The sequence below is a fragment of the Egretta garzetta genome, unplaced genomic scaffold (genome assembly GCF_000687185.1).
Source record: "Egretta garzetta isolate BGI_Z169 unplaced genomic scaffold, ASM68718v1 scaffold293, whole genome shotgun sequence".
Taxonomy (NCBI): domain Eukaryota; kingdom Metazoa; phylum Chordata; class Aves; order Pelecaniformes; family Ardeidae; genus Egretta; species Egretta garzetta.
Genome location: NW_009259318.1, coordinates 614,084 through 630,966, shown reverse-complemented (window position 1 = coordinate 630,966; position 16,883 = coordinate 614,084). Strand labels below are relative to the sequence as shown.

At 45.7% G+C, this 16,883-nt stretch overlaps 1 protein-coding gene across 2 annotated transcripts in view; it reads left to right on the top strand.

Annotated features, from left to right (window-relative positions):
• Positions 1-15,866, top strand: part of CCND2 (cyclin D2) — a 35,149-nt gene extending 19,283 nt beyond the window's left edge. For both annotated transcript variants that reach the window (XM_009636524.2, XM_009636523.2), the window contains one exon: positions 15,711-15,866. In XM_009636524.2, the coding sequence (XP_009634819.1) occupies positions 15,711-15,866 (156 nt within the window). The remainder of the gene's footprint in view (positions 1-15,710) is intronic.
• The last annotated feature ends 1,017 nt before the right edge of the window (positions 15,867-16,883 follow it).

The window sequence follows — 16,883 nt, the reverse complement described above, 5'->3', positions numbered from 1 at the left end:
CATTCTTGCTCTTTTTTCAGCATGGGCAGGAGGTTTGCGTTGCAGTGACAGCACGGTGCTGACAATACTCAGCTCTTAGGTGAGGGCAGGCAAGCTCAACACGTGGGCCACAAGGGCTATGTCATTGGCACCTCGCAAGATACATAGCTGTGCCTCGATTTCCTGGTCAGAGGGAACAGGATTTCTCTCCCTCTCTCCCTCCCTCCCCCATCATTTTTTCCAGCAAAGAGATTTTGAGCATCCCTTTCTGATCCAGCCCTTGCCTCAGCAGCCTGTTCCTCAGTCACCTCCATGCATTGGCTCATGTTCAGGCGATCCCGCAAGGCTAGGTGCAGCTTACAGAGCTGCTTCTCATGGGGGGAATTGCACCCACGGGTTTTCCTCCTGCACCTCTCCATGTGTTTCTGGTTGCTGGCCGGTGCGTTGCTGCTTCACCTGTGAAGCCCTGCTTGAATCGGGATCCCAGCTGACTCTTGCTGTGCTCAGTCTGCATGCTGGGGATGTTTGTGAAGGCTTGTAGGAACAGAAGAAAAGTCATAGTAGGGTGTCTCTTCTGGTGGAATTTTTTTTCTCCTTGGTCTGGTAGAGCCCATGTTAATTGAGTTTCCGAGCATGTTGCGAGCCTATTACATGCAACCACTTTTAAGGGGGAATATGTGGCTTTTTTTTTGCTCTCTTGGGATTTTTTCTGGATTCTCTTAATCTTATATTTATTGATAGACACTTAAAGCTCATGTTCCTTATAATAAGAGATACTCGAAGCTTTCTTAGGCATTCCAATGCTTCTTAATGTAAGACCCTTTTGCAGCATCTTGCAGACTGGACAAACTTTAACTCTCACGCTGAATTTGTCTGCCCTGATTGTTTCAGTCTGAAAGAAAATACCTGCCAAAACAGCTTAGTAGTTCTTAAGTGGTTAGAAGAAAAAAAGATGTTGTTTTTTGCATTGAAAATTTCTTCACGCCTTCTCTTTGATATTCAGCAGATGGGTTTTTGTCAGAAATGTGCTTTTTGCCATCCTGGTGAAAATCTTCCCAAATTTGGCTGAGCATATATGCCTTTGGGGGCGGGGGGAAATCACCCTTCCCAAATAGCAAAGAACTCAACATTTTTACTGGTCACATCCTCTCCAAGAGTCTGTCGGCACTGGGTAGAGACAAGCTTTCTTCCCTTTGCTCCTGGTCTCAGCCCACAGGGGCACAGACCGCTGAGGGGAGTCTCAATTGCCCCCCCAAGTCAGGGCACACTTGGGACAAAAGGAGCTTCTGGATAATTTAATTGCTAAAAGCTTTAAGTCTTTGCAGAAGTTAGAGGTGCTGTCATTTTTGAAGATGTTTCTGTTGTTGTGCCAGAGGTGGCCTTAACTCAAAGTCTGCCTCCTGCAAGCTGTGAAGTCTCAGCCCAACCAAAGGCGGCCAGAATTTTTAACTTGGGTAAAATAGTGTATTTGTCATTAGCCAGATATTTGGAAACGAGCAAAATATTTTGGTATTAGAAACCTTCTCCGTGACTTTTGCATTGGAAAAATGCAAAAGCGCCCAGGACTGGAACATTTCATGCCACATGTTAAAGCCTTAGGGAGAGATAAGCAACTGAAAACAGGCTCTCAGAGAAGTATCGGGCAATCTTAGTAACAGGTAGTAATACCAGCCTCATCTATAAAATATATTGTTGGAAAAAATGTGCCAGCTAGATTGTGTAAGAGTTAGCCCGAGGCTGTGTTAGTGAAGAGTAAAGGCTATGGTAACATGCTTTACGCGGCAACTTAACTGAAGTTGAATGAACAGCTTCAGTTCTCTCGCTTCCTAATTTCTGATGCCTGAGAGCTCTTCCTGCAACGACACAATTAATTCATTGTCACTGTGTGAATGATTTTGTTTTCAAAGGGAGGGGTTAGGGAAGAGGAAGAAACAAGGGCTCCTAGGCTTCAGGAGCATCACGCGGTAGAAAAGTGAGGGAACTCACAGGAATTACAGTTCTGCAGAGGAAAAACATTTTGCCCCCCAATCCTCGCGCCTCCTGGTAGCCCATAGGAAATGGCAGAGAGCTGGGGGGAGAGTCTGTCCTGGCCGGAGGGTCCTGGGGCCTTCTGCTTCTTTTTCTTCTGGTGTGTGTGTGACTGCTTAGCGTGGAAACAGATGATGGGACTTTCTCATTGGCTTTCCAAAAAATGTCACCGTCTGAGGTGAAGCATGAAAAATTTCAGCTTAGAGGATGATAATGAAATCCTGATGCAACTTAACTGCAGTGAGCTTTTCTGAACTTGTACCGTTTTATGATGATAATTTGTGGGTGATATCTGTTTGCTAGGAAATGGCAGCATAAACCAAGAGACGGAAGTCAGTGGAGTTGTTTTAGATGTACACTGGTGTAACTGAGACTGGAGTTTGGCATTTAGAACTATAATGTTTTTAATGGATGCTTCATTAAGAATTAGACCAAAAAATATGTTATTAATAAACAGCATTTAATTTAGAACCCAGCTGTTGGGTAAGCAAACAACCAACACATGAGTATTTCTTTCAAAAACACATTGGTATCCGTTATCCTCGTATGAATCCAAAGCAGCGCTCCAGACTTCAGACAAGATAGTAGAAGGCATCATGTCGGTGTCATTCTAGGGATAACAGTTATTTCTGATAAATAGCTGCCCTGAGCCACTTAGTGAAGGTTGGACCGCGGTTTGAAGAAACAGTGACAACAAGGCGCTGCAAACCTCAGTTTCATTACTCCTTCCACCTACCGAAATAAACACCAGGGAGAAGCTGAGAAGCTCAGCAGGCTTATGGGTAGCAAAAAGAGCTCTGCATGGTATATCTGAATTGCCTGTTCTGATTGTTATTGCCCCAAAGAGTTGGTAAGAGCTAGTCCCACACAGCTTCACACAGCTCTGCAGGACGGGGATTGCGTGTTCTGATCTGTTTTGCTGCCAGAGAGTGGGAACATTTTGCTGTTCCTTGAAGAGGAGAGGAGAGGCTGATGGGCAAAGAGTTAACAGACCTACTCACAGGAAGCGCGCCGAGCTCCTCGTGCATCTCTTGGTGGGTCACTGCAATGGAAAAATAAACAACTCGGGAAGTCAGGAATTTCCATAGCATCCCAGAGCAGCACTTCAGTGTGCACAGTATCCTGTCCCCAGTGGAGCCAGATGCTTCAGAGGAGGATACGAGCATCCCCGCTGTGAACAATTACGGGATGTGAGGAAGGATAGCTGAACGGGTAAGGCTCATTTTAAGACCTTGCAGTCAATTGTCTGCTTTGCCACAGACCTGCCTTGGGCAAATCTCTCTCCTCACCTCCTGGAAGAGCAGCCATCAGTTCAGTGTGTCAGCTCGCTCGCCATGGGTCTGGAAGCTGCCTCTCTGGCCATGCCTGGGAGCGTTTTCCTGAATCATGGGCAGGGCCTGCATGCCCTGACCTGGTTACTGCTTGCGTGTCCCTTGAGTCCGTCCTGAGCCTTTCCATTCTCTGGTACCCCAGATCTCCTCGTGGAGGAGAAATACATCAAGATTTCTGAGGAGCTCAAGAAACTACTGCAGGGGTAGGTAGATGAGGTCTTCACCTGTTACAAAGCACCTTGAACCAGAATTTTGTAGGCTAAAGTCAGTGAGAGCTAGGCATACAGACTAACTTTTAAAGATAATCCTACTTTGAGGAGAAGGTTGCATTAAGTGACCTCCAGAGGTCCCTTCCAACCTCTTTCTATGAGGCCAAGCACACTGAAACGTAGAAACTATTATCTCATACTAAAAATGCGTTCAGGCTTACGTCATTGACAAAAGCTGGCAAGGTTAGATCCCAAACTAAGCTGGTTAGTAGTTGTTTGTGTAATAAACTCTGTAGCACCGTAGCTACCAGAAGGGCTGGCTCTGTGTGATAATGAGGGTTACATGCGCACATACGGAGCATCTCCTTCCTAGAGCCCAGCTCTCAGGGTTGCATCTGGATGACAAAAGGAGTTGTCCTCCTCAGCATCAGCAGAAGGGGAAGGGTTTTAAGGTAGAGCCACCATGTGTGTTTGTACTAGGGCACGAGTTCCTTCTTACAGTCTGTTCCCAGGTGGAAACTGGTGTGTACTGAGTGGTTTTGAAAATCCAAAAGATATTTAAGGGCCTGAGGTAAAAAAAAAAAAGGAACCAGGCTTTTCTTGAAGTCTTGTCGAAACAGCTGGCTTTGAGCCTTGAAAATGTGGAGTCAGGCTGTTTTGAAGACTGGATCCATAATAAATGGCATTTAAAATATCTCCACCTAAATGTGCTACATATGTCAGTGCCGGGATTTTTTTTTCCCCCCAAGGTCTGAGAAGTCCCTTCATAAAGATCCCTGCAAGTTTCTGCACAGAAACGACGTTCAGAACCACCATGCTCAAGAATTCAGTTTCTGTTGAGCCACAGTATAAAATCATGGAAATCTATCTTGAATGGATAGCATTTGAACATTGTCCCTACAGCACATACACCATTTATCCCCTCCTTTGTAGTGTTTAGGGCCAGTGGTTTTGGAACCAAGTAACAGGACTCGCTGTATCTTATCCTGCCTTATTTGTTGCAGACCACATTTTGTATGCAAGGAAACAACAGACAAAATAGCCTCCAAAAGAAAGGAAGAATGAGATAGTTTCCTAAGTTGTCTTTGCCTGAGTTGGCAGCTGCTCCGCTTCATTCAGCTTTTTGTTCCCCAGTGAGTGCTGTGCGTGTGTAGCAACAATGGGGTGATGCAGTTACACCGCGGGCTCATGGTGGAGTTCCGTCAGATCCATTCATAAATACAGGCTCGGCCGGCGCGCCGAGGAAGCCAGGCCCCCCGAGGAACCGGCTCCGCAGCCCAGGCATTGCCGCCGGAGGAGCTCACGGGCCGGCGATAGATAGGCTGGTCGGAGACTTGCCCCCAACCTCTGGCGGGGAATCCTTACTCAGCTCATACAGCTTTGCGTGACACAGGCGGGTTGTCACAGCTTCTTTTAAAAACCCCCTTTCTCAATAAACGCTCGCGGCATCTATTACAGCGGGGTAAATTGGCAGCTGTTCGCCGTTGCAAAGCGTACCTGTTGTTAGGCAGAGATTATCAGCTTGAAATCCCCAGTCGCGTTAAGCAGGGAGCGTAATTTCAGGCATGGCATCTGCCCCTGGATCATCCTGCCAGCGTTTTGGCTTTACTCTCACTTTTTCCAGTTCTGAAAACATTGTTCTCTCCTGTTGCTATGAGAAGTACCCACACGAGCAACAGGAAACCAGCAAACTGACTGTTGAAGCAAACAGTGGAACTGAATCTGGAAAGTGCACTGTTGCAAGTGCTGAAAAGACCGAAAATTGCAGAGGAAAATGTGCCATCTTTCAGATCCTTTATGTTAGTCATCTTATATATTGCATTATTACAATAATGTAGCAATACTAGGTGGAGAAATTCTGGTATAGATGAGATTTTTACCCTCGTTAGTCTGCATGAAATGCCCTTTGCAACAGCAAATTACTATTTTCTGTACTTCCAGATGTAGAAACAGAGACATAGACGCTTATCTGTAATTGGTGTTCTTTGTTACAGTAGCAAAAGTAGGCGCGTTTAGGAGGGAAAATATTGCTGTTTTTAAACTGCATCCATTAGATGCAAGATCACTGAGCTGCAGTAAATGTGGTAAATGGGCATGATGTTCCCACAGCAGCTTTTCAGGCTCTTGTTTTGGAGAACGTCGGCGAGCTAAAGGCCAGCGCTCGGCACACGAAGGCCCTGCTTTGGGAAGGAATCCCTGTTTATGTCAACAGTGAAGCATGTGCTTTGGAGAGGTTTGCATTGGGGCCTAAATGTGAACCAGTGGAGGAATCCGGCCGTCTTTTGTGTTTAGGAGTGCAGATGACACGTTCCTGGAATTTATGTAAATCCCAGCTCTTTAATGCATGTCTGATTGCTGCTTTCTTAGATTATCCAAGCAATGCATACATGACCGGTGAACAGTATTGGCACTTCAAATATCTCCAGCGTCCTTTCCACCTGTCATACCAGGTCCTGCACCTAAAAAAAGTCCTTTTCTGGTTTCCCTTTTTTTGCAATTGGTTTTAAGAAAGAGGAAGAGACCAGGGGCGTTAACAGATATTTGTGAAGTAATTAATATATATGTGGAAAACCAACCACCCTCTAACACAAAAATGCCAGAAGGCTTTTTCAGTGTTCCAGCTTTGGGACTTTGAACACTCAACAAAGGACCCAGGGTTTGGATCCAGGCTCCTAAATCTGGTCAGGAAATGCAGGAGCATCAAGAAATAGACAGTAGCATTATAGCTCAGTACGTTGCATCGTTTGTATCCACGTTATATATAGAATCATAGAATTGCTTAGGTTGGAAAAGACCCTTAAGATCATCAAGTCCAACTGATAACCTAACACTGCCATCCCATCACCAAACCATGTCCCTAAGCACCTCGTCCACCCATCTTTGAAATACCTCCAGGGATGGGGACTCTAAAACACTTCCCTGGGCAGCCCGTTCCAATGCTTAACAACCCTTTCAGTGAAGAATTTTTTCCTAATATCCAATCTAAACCTCCCCTGGCACAACTCGAGGCCATTTCCTCTCGTCCTATCACTTGTTACTTGGGAGAAGAGACCAACATCCACCTTGCTACAGCCTCCTTTCAGGCAGTTGTAGAGGGCAATAAGGTCTCCCCTCAGCCTCTTCCTCTCCAGGCTAAACAACCCCAGTTCCCTCAGCCGCTCCTCACAGGACTTGTGCTCCAGACCCCTCACCAGCTTCGTTGCCCTTCTCTGGACACGCTCCAGCACCTCACCTTCTTGAACAGAGGGGCCCAAAACTGAACACAGTATTTGAAGTGCAGCCTCACCAGTGTGGAGTACAGAGGCACGATCACTTCCCTGCCCCTGCTGGCCACACTATTCCTGATACAAGCCAGGATGCTGTTGGCCTTCTTGGCCACCTGGGCACACTGCTGGCTCATATTCAGCCAGCTGTCAACCAGTACCCCCAGGTCTTTTTCCACCAGGCAGCTTTCCAGCCACTCTTCCCCAAGCCTGCAGTGTTGCATGGGGTTGTTGTGACCCAAGTGCAGGACCCGGCACTTGGCCTTGTTGAACCTCATACAGTTGGCCTCAGCCGATCGATCCAGCCTGTCCAGGTCCCTCTGCCGGTTTGATGACAGCCCTACTGTTACTCTTCTGCTGCTGGTTGTAAAGGAGAGTAGGGTTGCGGTTTGGCTTTTGAAAGCCCTTGAGAAATGACGCACTTGGTCAGTGAGGGGATTGTCCTCAGCCTTGGCATTGCAAAGGATTTCTTGACTCTGCCTTGCAGTTGGCCTGAGCTTGGCGCAGGTTGGGCTGTGGTAGCGATGGCAGGCATGCCGATCCCTGGAGATTTCCCCAGGATTACTAACATGTGCTCTTGGCGGCTGGATGTCCATACGTCCCAGGGCTCTGAGATACGGTGTTGATTCTATTGAGTCATTTCCCACTGGTCTGATCAAAGCTGTTTAACTGGCTCAGGCTTCGGCTAGTGCTGGCCTTATTTATTCTGTGGTTGCTGATGCGCAACGCTTCACCATAAAGCTAAGATCTTGTCAAGGATTAAGCAATATTTAAATTTAACAAAAATAAAATGGAACCGTGTTAAACAGTAGTTTTGCAGTCCTTGGTTTCTTCCTTCAATGCTGCCATAACACATTTTCTTTGGACGCTGGTATTCCCAAATGAGTGCCATCTTGGATGGGCAAAAGCTAGGTGGCACCAAGGCTCAGACCGGTTTCCATGTACCCAGATGTTTCCCTAAATTTAGTTTCTGATAAACAAGCAAACGTTAGGAGGCTTGCTGGGGTAAGCTTTCTTATTTCTTCTCCCAGGCAAGCCCAAAACTGAGATGCAAAAAGGGAATCTAAAAATCACAATACAAAAAGCACTGTGTCCTGAGGCACTGTGGAAGAGACCAGAGCCAAGTTCATCCCTTCTGCACGGCATGCCCCCCTGCCTGCCGGAGTCAGCGAGCGGCAAAGCCGTGGTGGTTGCTGGCACAAGGAGTGCGCGGTCTGGCAGGCCTGGGTGTTACGTGACCAGTATGGATCCAGGTGTGTGCTATCGTTTCTCAGCCTTTCCCAGCTGTGAAATGAACCTGGTGGTTTACATCTGTTCTGGAGCGGTTCTCATCATGGGAATAGGTGCAATAAATGCACAGCCGCCAGTCCCCTTATGGTCACAGAAGCTCTGGATTGATTCAAAATGGAATAGAAGGGAAAAGGTGCGTGGCTGAAATAGTTTACCTTCTTGTGATAGCCCTCCACTATCGGCATTTGAGAGGAGTGATCTTTTTCTTTGTGGAGGAGGTGGTGTACCGCTGCTCAGTTGCTGCAGGACCTGAAGCAGAGACCATTGTCATCCAAAAGGTACCGTCTGTCAGCTTTGGTTTGAATGGGGTGCCAAGGAAGACTTGAAAATGGCCAGATAAAGTCTGCGGCAGAAACATCAGCCAAGTTACTAAAACAGCTACAAAATGCCATTTTAATAGCCTCCCCCTTTTTTTTTTCTTTTTTTTTTTGTTTTGGTTTATCAGTCTAGTCATGATCTTGCAAGATGGAGAGAATGTCCTGCACCTATTTAGCTCAGTAAAGTTAGGGCAACAGGCTGCCTGGGTCATGTTGAAGTTGTTCTGGAGGTCAGAGCAGTCAGGAATGAAAATCCCAGTAATTACCAGTGTAAGGTGAGAGCCTGTTGGTTGAGTTGAGTGGGATGCCTCCCCTAATAGCTTGGCTGTGCACTCTAAACATCATTTTAAAACTGGAAGCTGGGGAGCAGTACAGGGCATATATATATTACAGAGGTGTTGAAAAGTTCAAGAATATGAATTAAGTATAATATTCTGCAGGATCTTTCCTAGTGCCTGTGCTTTCTTTCAAGATTGTTGAAATCCTCAATTATTATTGACTTGAATAAGTAGATCCTGCCATAGCACTGCTGATTCCTCCTTCCAGTCATTTTCACTGCCAGCTTTTCCATCACAGCCACGAGGGTGCTCCTCATCGGACACAGTAAAGCATTTCTTTTCCTTCAAATGCATTTCAAGTGTGCTAGTAAAATCACCCAGGGATGAAAAAGTTTCAGAAAAAAAAAGAAACCCAAAAGTTAATTGCCTTTTTAGTTCTGTACATGCTGAAGTAAAAATAAAACTATGGAATGGAAAGTACCTGAACTATTTTAATCATTAAAACTACTAGACCATATAGAAGAATGGGGAAGTTGATCCATGTGACACACACTTAAAAAACTTTTTTTATAAAAACAACAAAGGCAGCCCTACCAATATTCTGAAGGAATAGCCCAGTCATGTATTACAAAATGTAGGGCCATTACTTCACTGCATTATAGTGTTCTTTCAAGGAAGATTTGATGAAAATAGTGCAATTAATATTTTTTTTTCTTGTATATGTTTTTTAAAGCTTTGATTTTCTCTTGTCAGTGTTATCTAGAGCTTGCAAAATGAAAGTCCACCAGTAGATACGTACACATGCAGCAAATCTGCATGAAAGTTGGAGGGGTTAAAAACACTGCATCATGGGAAGGCCAGGCTGTTTGTTCTGATAGGTTTTTTGTCTTTTTTGTGTTGTGTCACTTAACTTCAGGATGGACAGAAAGTTCCAGTGAAGCAAGCAGAAGTGGTAGCCCCATTTATAAAATAAGCCACTTGCTGTATCACACTATGACAATTGGGCTGATAAGATACTCATAATAAATTCTTTTTTTTTTTCCTTTCACCTGTGAGATTACCATCCAGCTGTTGTACTTCATATGTCTTAAAGCTAGTTTTGGACTGAGACAGTGGTTCAAGTGCACAGCAAATGTGGTTTTCTAGGATTTTTCATGTAAGAGTAGACGCACTTTGCTCACCCATCACATTGGCCAGGTGTAAACATCTTCTGCCAATTCCAATTTATTAAGAAAGCCATTGACAGGTTTAGTTGGCATCTCATCTGGTATAAAACACGTCGCTCAAATCCGCCGACAGCACTCTGACGTTGTGCTGTGCCAGGCGTCATCTGCTGTCCTGCAGCGACCACGGCGAGTCAAAACCCACCAGGTGACCCCAGTACCTTGGCAGAAGCGGTGGTGTGGGCCTGTGCGTGATCTTCGGCAGACCGGGAGGGCTGGCTGGTCGGGCAGGGCGCAGAGCCAGGACTGATGATTGCGCAGCCACAGCCTCAGGTGGACAAGTTTGTCGCGTTTCCATCGTCGGTACTGGAGAGTTTGGGCTGCATCTGCTGGTGGGTTCCAGCTCGTTTTGCTGCATGACTGAGGTTCACTCATGAATCTGGCGGTGGTGGGGGGAGGTTTCGTTCCTAGATTTTGACTGTAGAACGTGACAACCCGCAAAATAAAGGTTTCACCATTTTTGGCATGCGCTGGCCAGGCCATTTCAGCTCCTGCATGGATGCTTCATAGACAAGACCAATTAAACAGAATGTATTAATCAGACTAATAAAAACCTGAGTTTTAGTATGCAAATAGCAACACTTTTTTGGGAAGCTATTTCATGCTGAATGTAACATGCTGGTCATTTTACCATCATGTTCTTTGTTTTAAAGAGTTCAGTGGTACGTTATTTTAAGTTCAAAACGTAAGTGTAGACCAGAGCTAACACATGGCAGAAAAACAACATCGGTGGTCTGTGGATCCCCATATGAAATAAAATTATGCAAACTGTGACAATTCCAGTCTGGGCCCCTTCATTGGTTTTACATACAAAATTAAGACATCAGAAATGACCCATTTGTCTATAGCATTACCTAGAGATTTTAGCCTCTTCATACATTAAATGAAGCATCATATTGACCATCAGAAGTTTGTACAATAACAGTGTAACTGAACATATATAAAGGTGTTTAGAAACAGACAAAGTTGGCTCCAAATGCTCAAGCCTTATGTTCCGAGTGTCACCACCCTTCCTTCCCCAAGCCTGGCTGCAAGGAAATTGCCTCATTAAGCTCTCCAGTCTGAAGTTGCTTCTAAAAAATGTGGCTTATTTTCAGAAGGACATGCTATTTTGAAATTGTGCACCACTGTGCTTTAAAAGAAGATGTTCTTATACCAAAAAAAAAAAGTGCATTACGAGTGTAATCTGTTAGAATCTGTTTGGTGTTAGCACCAAACTGGTGCCCCTGCTCTTTCTTCCAATTGAAAATGCCTTGACCCTTGAAGTGACTTCTTGCCATTGCCCTCTCACAAACAAGTGAATGCTTACAACAGGCCTAAAAGCCACCCAAGCTAATAATGGGGGATTTTCTTTATCTGAGTTTCTGATAGCTTTTGGCAGATAGGTACTTCGGAAGAAAGGCCAAGGAATCTGTCCAGCTCCCATCATTAAACAAGCAATTCCAGTATTAGGAAATTACTAAGCCCACAATAATACAAGAGCAAGCCCCAGCTATTTTAAAAAAAAAAAGTTTACCTGGTTAAACAAAAATACGTATTCTTACCTTAAAAAAATTAGTTTTTCCAGTTTCCAGTCGCAGCAGGAAAGTGGCGACAGACAGAGAAGCCCTTCTCCTTACCTTTTGCTAAAAGGAAAGGAAGAACTCCATGAGGTGAGTGAGGCACACTCAAAAACTTGCTTATCTGTCCTGGATCTCATCACCAGAAAATCCACCATGCCCATGTTTTATTGTATCTTCAAAGGCATTTGTCTTGGTCTCTCCCTCCCGAGGCTTCCCGCTCCTCTCCAAGCGAACTCAGACACCAAAGCTTCCCTTCTCTCCAGGAGCAGGAGGCCAGCAGGCGGCAGTCCCCAGCCGATGGGAGCGCAGGCAGGGACAGGCAGCTGCGCGGTGCTCTGCCTGCTGGGCAGCTCTGGCAGGCCTGTGTTTAAGTGTTCCCTCCTCCACCAAACCCCAGCTGTTAATGAAGCCGATTGCGTGAACCATGTGTTTGGTAACTCCGCAGTTTTTTTGCCACATGAGGAGCTTTGCAGCGTGGGGTTCTGGGAAAGGCAGCAGGCGCTGGTATGGGATGGAGATGGGGATGCAGCCCCGTGTGGGTCTACCCAGGGCCACAGCCCAGGCACTGGGAGAGCTAGTGTCCTGTCTCAGGGCAGGGGAAGCAGTGACCAGGCACATGGAGACTCGTATACTGATACTCCCTGCATCCCTCTGAGTTGACATCTCAGGTGCTCCCGTGGTTCTGAGCCCCACGGTTATTCACGGGTTGCAAATGCTTGTGATTATGCCCTGGCTGTGGCAATGCAGTGGTGGTGCCCACGTGATACCTTTGATCTTCCAAGAGCATCAGCCCTACTCACAGAGCGTCGGGATGGATTACAGGAGTGATGGAAATCGGGGCATGTCCCAGAGGCAGCTACAAAGAGCTTGGGGTGATCTCTGCAATACATCTGATGCAGGAGTCGTTCCAATCTACAGGCAAGGATCGGTACAACCAAGAGCAAGTTGCAAGCACCCTTTGCTGTACTGTGGGCTACACCAGTGCCTGCTGGAGCTCAGGAGCAGAGTGCTGTGCTCCGTGAGACGAGGAGCCTACAGCCAGTCACCTGAATTCGGTGTTCAGTGCTGCCCAGGCCATCTTAAACAGCCCTGTCCCAGCTTCCTTTGGCATTGTGCTTCATTTGTATTCTGACTCTGCACCAGTGGTGTGGCACTTATGTACCATTTTTCCTATAACCTGGTTTCCAGAGGATGGAAACATGGGTGCCAGGGCTGGCAGGGAACTCCCGTGTACCCCTGCATGGACCCTCCTGTGCTCAGCCGGGGTTAGGTGCAAACAGGGATGGAGTTTGCCTTCCTCCAAAGCACAGACCTCCTCGATCGTAAGGGCTCTGAATGAATGCAGTATGCAGTTTTCAGAGCCATGTATCTTGGCTAACCTTGGGCTGCATTTCTGGATGATATCAAAAGGTATTTGACACACACACCCCTCCTATAACCTGGTTTCCAGAGGATGGAAACATGGGTGCCAGGGCTGGCAGGGAACTCCCGTGTACCCCTGCATGGACCCTCCTGTGCTCAGCCGGGGTTAGGTGCAAACAGGGATGGAGTTTGCCTTCCTCCAAAGCACAGACCTCCTCGATCGTAAGGGCTCTGAATGAATGCAGTATGCAGTTTTCAGAGCCATGTATCTTGGCTAACCTTGGGCTGCATTTCTGGATGATATCAAAAGGTATTTGACACACACCCCCCCCCCCCCCATCTGCCATGCCAAATCCTAATTATATTTAATCTTCTCAAAAAAAATGCAGCAATTGGAAACTTTGGTTAAGAGCTGGCTAACGTTGGTTAAATTATCTGCTTTCCTTAACCTTTTTCTTGGACGTAGCAGCACTACTCTTGTTGCGGTTTCTCCCCTTCCATGAACAAGCCAGCCTGAGGCAGGGGATAAAGTTTAGCTCCAGTGAGTGAGACCTGGGAAAGTCGCTAGCAGTGAGAAGCATTGCTTGTAGTGGAGCTTCGTTGGGGCAGGTACAGTACAGCTGCAAGCCAGTTAACTTGGCCACAGCTCCTTTTTCAGGGACGGTCCCACAGTCCCCAGCTCTCGGGACAAAAGGTGATCGCGGGGAAGGCTCGGTCTGCCCGCTGCTGGCACGTGACATTGCAGCAGAGTTTTTTCATGTCACCATGCCCATACCCTCTTTCACTATCCTGTTACTCACCGTGCTGAGGGAGCAAACTCCTGAGTCAGATTGCACATGGGGTAGTCCAGGTAGTCAGGAGATTTCGATGACGTCTCACTTGGGCTTTAGCTGACGTCATCCACATCACTGTGAATATTTTTGTCTCTCATACAGCCAGCATCTCATCCAACCCCCTTTCCCTGGGTCAGTTTGAAAAGCTGTCCCTCATGGCCTCTCTTTGGCTGGTGCACCTTCAGAGAAAGGTTGTGATGCTTCATTATATTAACCAGGACAGTCTCACGACAAGGAGAGGACCTGATTTTGCAGCTAGCAGCTGCTGGCTAGTAGCCAAGAAAATTGCGCTCATCATGAACATAAATGTCATCAGCGGAACAGATACTCTGCACCTGACGTATTTTCCCAGCCTGGCTAGGATAACAAATTAAACCTCTATACATGAATATTTCAAACCCTCCTGAATAACCTGGTATTGTGTGGAGAAAGTGGGCGTTGTTGGTCAGAGCCCAGCTCCCCAGCATTGCAGTCGCGTCCCATACTCGGTTCCCAGGCTGACACAAGCGCCCGTGGGACCCCGTGGAGGTCAGTGCCCAGCTCTGTTCTTCGGCTCCCCTGCCTGAAAGTGGGAATGGTGATACTGGGTTTTACCGCTCCTACCAGATGCTGCCAGGGCTCTGGCTAAAATATTCTGCTGTAAAACTCCTGCTACCAAAAACTGCATTTCTCTACTGTCTGAAGTCTTTGGGAGAGACGCAGCTCTTGGGCAGACTGAGGCTGCAGTGAGTTTACAGTATCGGTACCTTTTCTAGTATTGTAGGACTCCACAGGGCTGCTTTTAGAAAAACCCACTTATTAGAGCACCACCGGCCCACCTACCCAGTGTCTTTCAGTCCCAGCACACTCCACGTAAGTGGCATTGTGTTTATACAGCCATGGCTTGGGTTTTATTTTTCAGTTTCTGCTATAACCAAGGATTTGTCAATATTTTCTCACACTTTTTTTTTTTTTTAAACATCCATATTATTTGGTCTTCCAGCATATTACCAAGAATGTGGAACATCCTGTAATATTTTAATAGTTGTCTTCCTCATTGCTGTGTCTGGCCTAAGCATGGTGAATCCTTTCCATTTATTTGTTTATTTATACTTCATGTTGATTGCAGGATTGCTAATGTACAGAGCTCCCAAATTTGTGTTGCTGTACTGTATCCTTTCTCCAAGTGTTGTGTAGTATAATTTGTAATGTAGTGGTCTCTCAGGCTTGGCTGTGTATTTTTGACTTACATCTTCTTTTAGGAGCTGTCCTTGCTTTAATGTCTTCTGTGAATTATTACCAATAACTATTTCTGGGGCTGTTAAGATAGTCCTGCTCTCAGAGTGAAGGTGTGGGAGCATACACCTCCTCCTCCTCCTCTGCTGCTGAAATCACTTTTCTTCTCTGGAATGTGCTCAGAGAATGATAAGGTGGCTGCATGTTTGGGGCTCCGTCATTCGTTCCCCTCGTGCGAATTTTCACAGATAAATAGACCCTTCTTTCGCCTTTGCCTTGGGGACCCAAATGCATGACTAATAGAAACTCAGCGACAGAGCACTGCACTGTTTTGGGTGCCTCAGAACTCACTCCTCCTTCACTTGGATTTACCATTAATTTGCTTGATGGTAAAACGGACGTGCCTCTGTCTGTGTGACTTTGGTTTAGTACATGTTAGTTATTGCAGGAGAAAGATGCAGCTTTTTTGTAGTGAAGATGCACCCAAGTCACTTAACCCTGCATAGGAGAATGCAAAAATGTATATAACCTGCCATTTGTTTTTTGCAACACTTTGGGTTCCTGCTCAAGAAGACCACACAAATGAGCAAAAATGGGTAAAATATTGAGATTCGGAGAGTCTAATAAATATGGCGTTAGCATCGTTTAACCCAGGGAGTTTGTACACAGTGATTACCTGTGAGAATTCAAGGTTGTTTTCTGTCACAGCAGACGGTTCTCAGGAATACCAGACCGATGCTCTTCCAACTTCTGCTAGCTCAGTAAAGGAAAAAAGCCCTATCCTCCCCACTAACAGCTCAATTTCCCTTTTGTCCCCCAGGACTGCCTTAAAGCTTGTCAAGAACAGATCGAGGCGGTGCTAGTAAACAGCCTTAGGCAAGTCCGGCAGCAGCAACAGCAAAGCAATCCTTCTAAGACGGTGGACGAACTGGACCAGGCCAGCACTCCCACAGATGTGAGGGATATCAACCTGTGAGGACATCGGCACAGAAAGTCACGCTTGCTCCCCCAGCCCTTTTATTTTTGTTATTATTTTTAGAGTGAATTTTTTTTTTAATCTGCTCCCACATAGAACGTATTTAAAGCTCTTTTAGGTAAAAAAAAAAAATACAAAAACTGAATAATGAAAAAAAAAAAGCATTTGGTGCCTGTGATGTTCTACAGAAGGGAATCCCACAATATATTTGGTAATTGCTATTTGATTATGTATCAGTGATATTAAATGCTTATAAAAGCATACAAAGTAGCTAGATAAATGTAAGCCTGCATTTGTGGGAACAAAGTAGAGTATACTTGTCTGTGTATTATGACCTAGTGCATACACCCCTTTTTTAGATTTAAGAAAGGAATCGTGTGTGCGATTTTATGGCTTGACTAGATTGCAAAGCAATAGAATAAGGGGTTTAGGGCAAAGTGGGAAAAGATCCCTGAAGCAATTGAACCATTTTGAATGCAGAAGAGATTTGCTGATCTGTCACCTCTGTTATTAGTCAGAAGTGTTTGTTGGATCTCTGTATGTTAGTTTTGTTTACTCTTGCTGTCTGTGGTAGCTGCTACCTAAGAAAGAAGATGCTTTATTTTGCCAGCCGGAAGAGCAGGTGGTTTTTTTTGGTTTTGTTTTTTGGTTCCTTTTTTTTTTTTTTTTTTTTTTTCCAAATTCCCCTCTCCCCTCTTGACTTTTTCTACTTTTCCTTCAGAAATGGTTCATTCTAAACACAGCGGCGTCTTTGGCATGAGGGCAATTTCATTTACCCAACTGTGGGCCAAGCCAAAGTTATCGAGCGTTCACGTTAGATGGGGGAAATGCACCAATTAATTCCGACCAGTCGGCTAATCAGACTGCCTCCGACCTTTGGATTGCAAGATGCGGTGGATCATCTGTGAAAAGCGTTATATTCCTTTACAGCGCTAATGCTTCACGTCAATGTTAACTTTTGGCAGCTCCTTAGCTTGGCTGTAAAGACATTTTAAATGATGCTCTGTCCATCTTCCT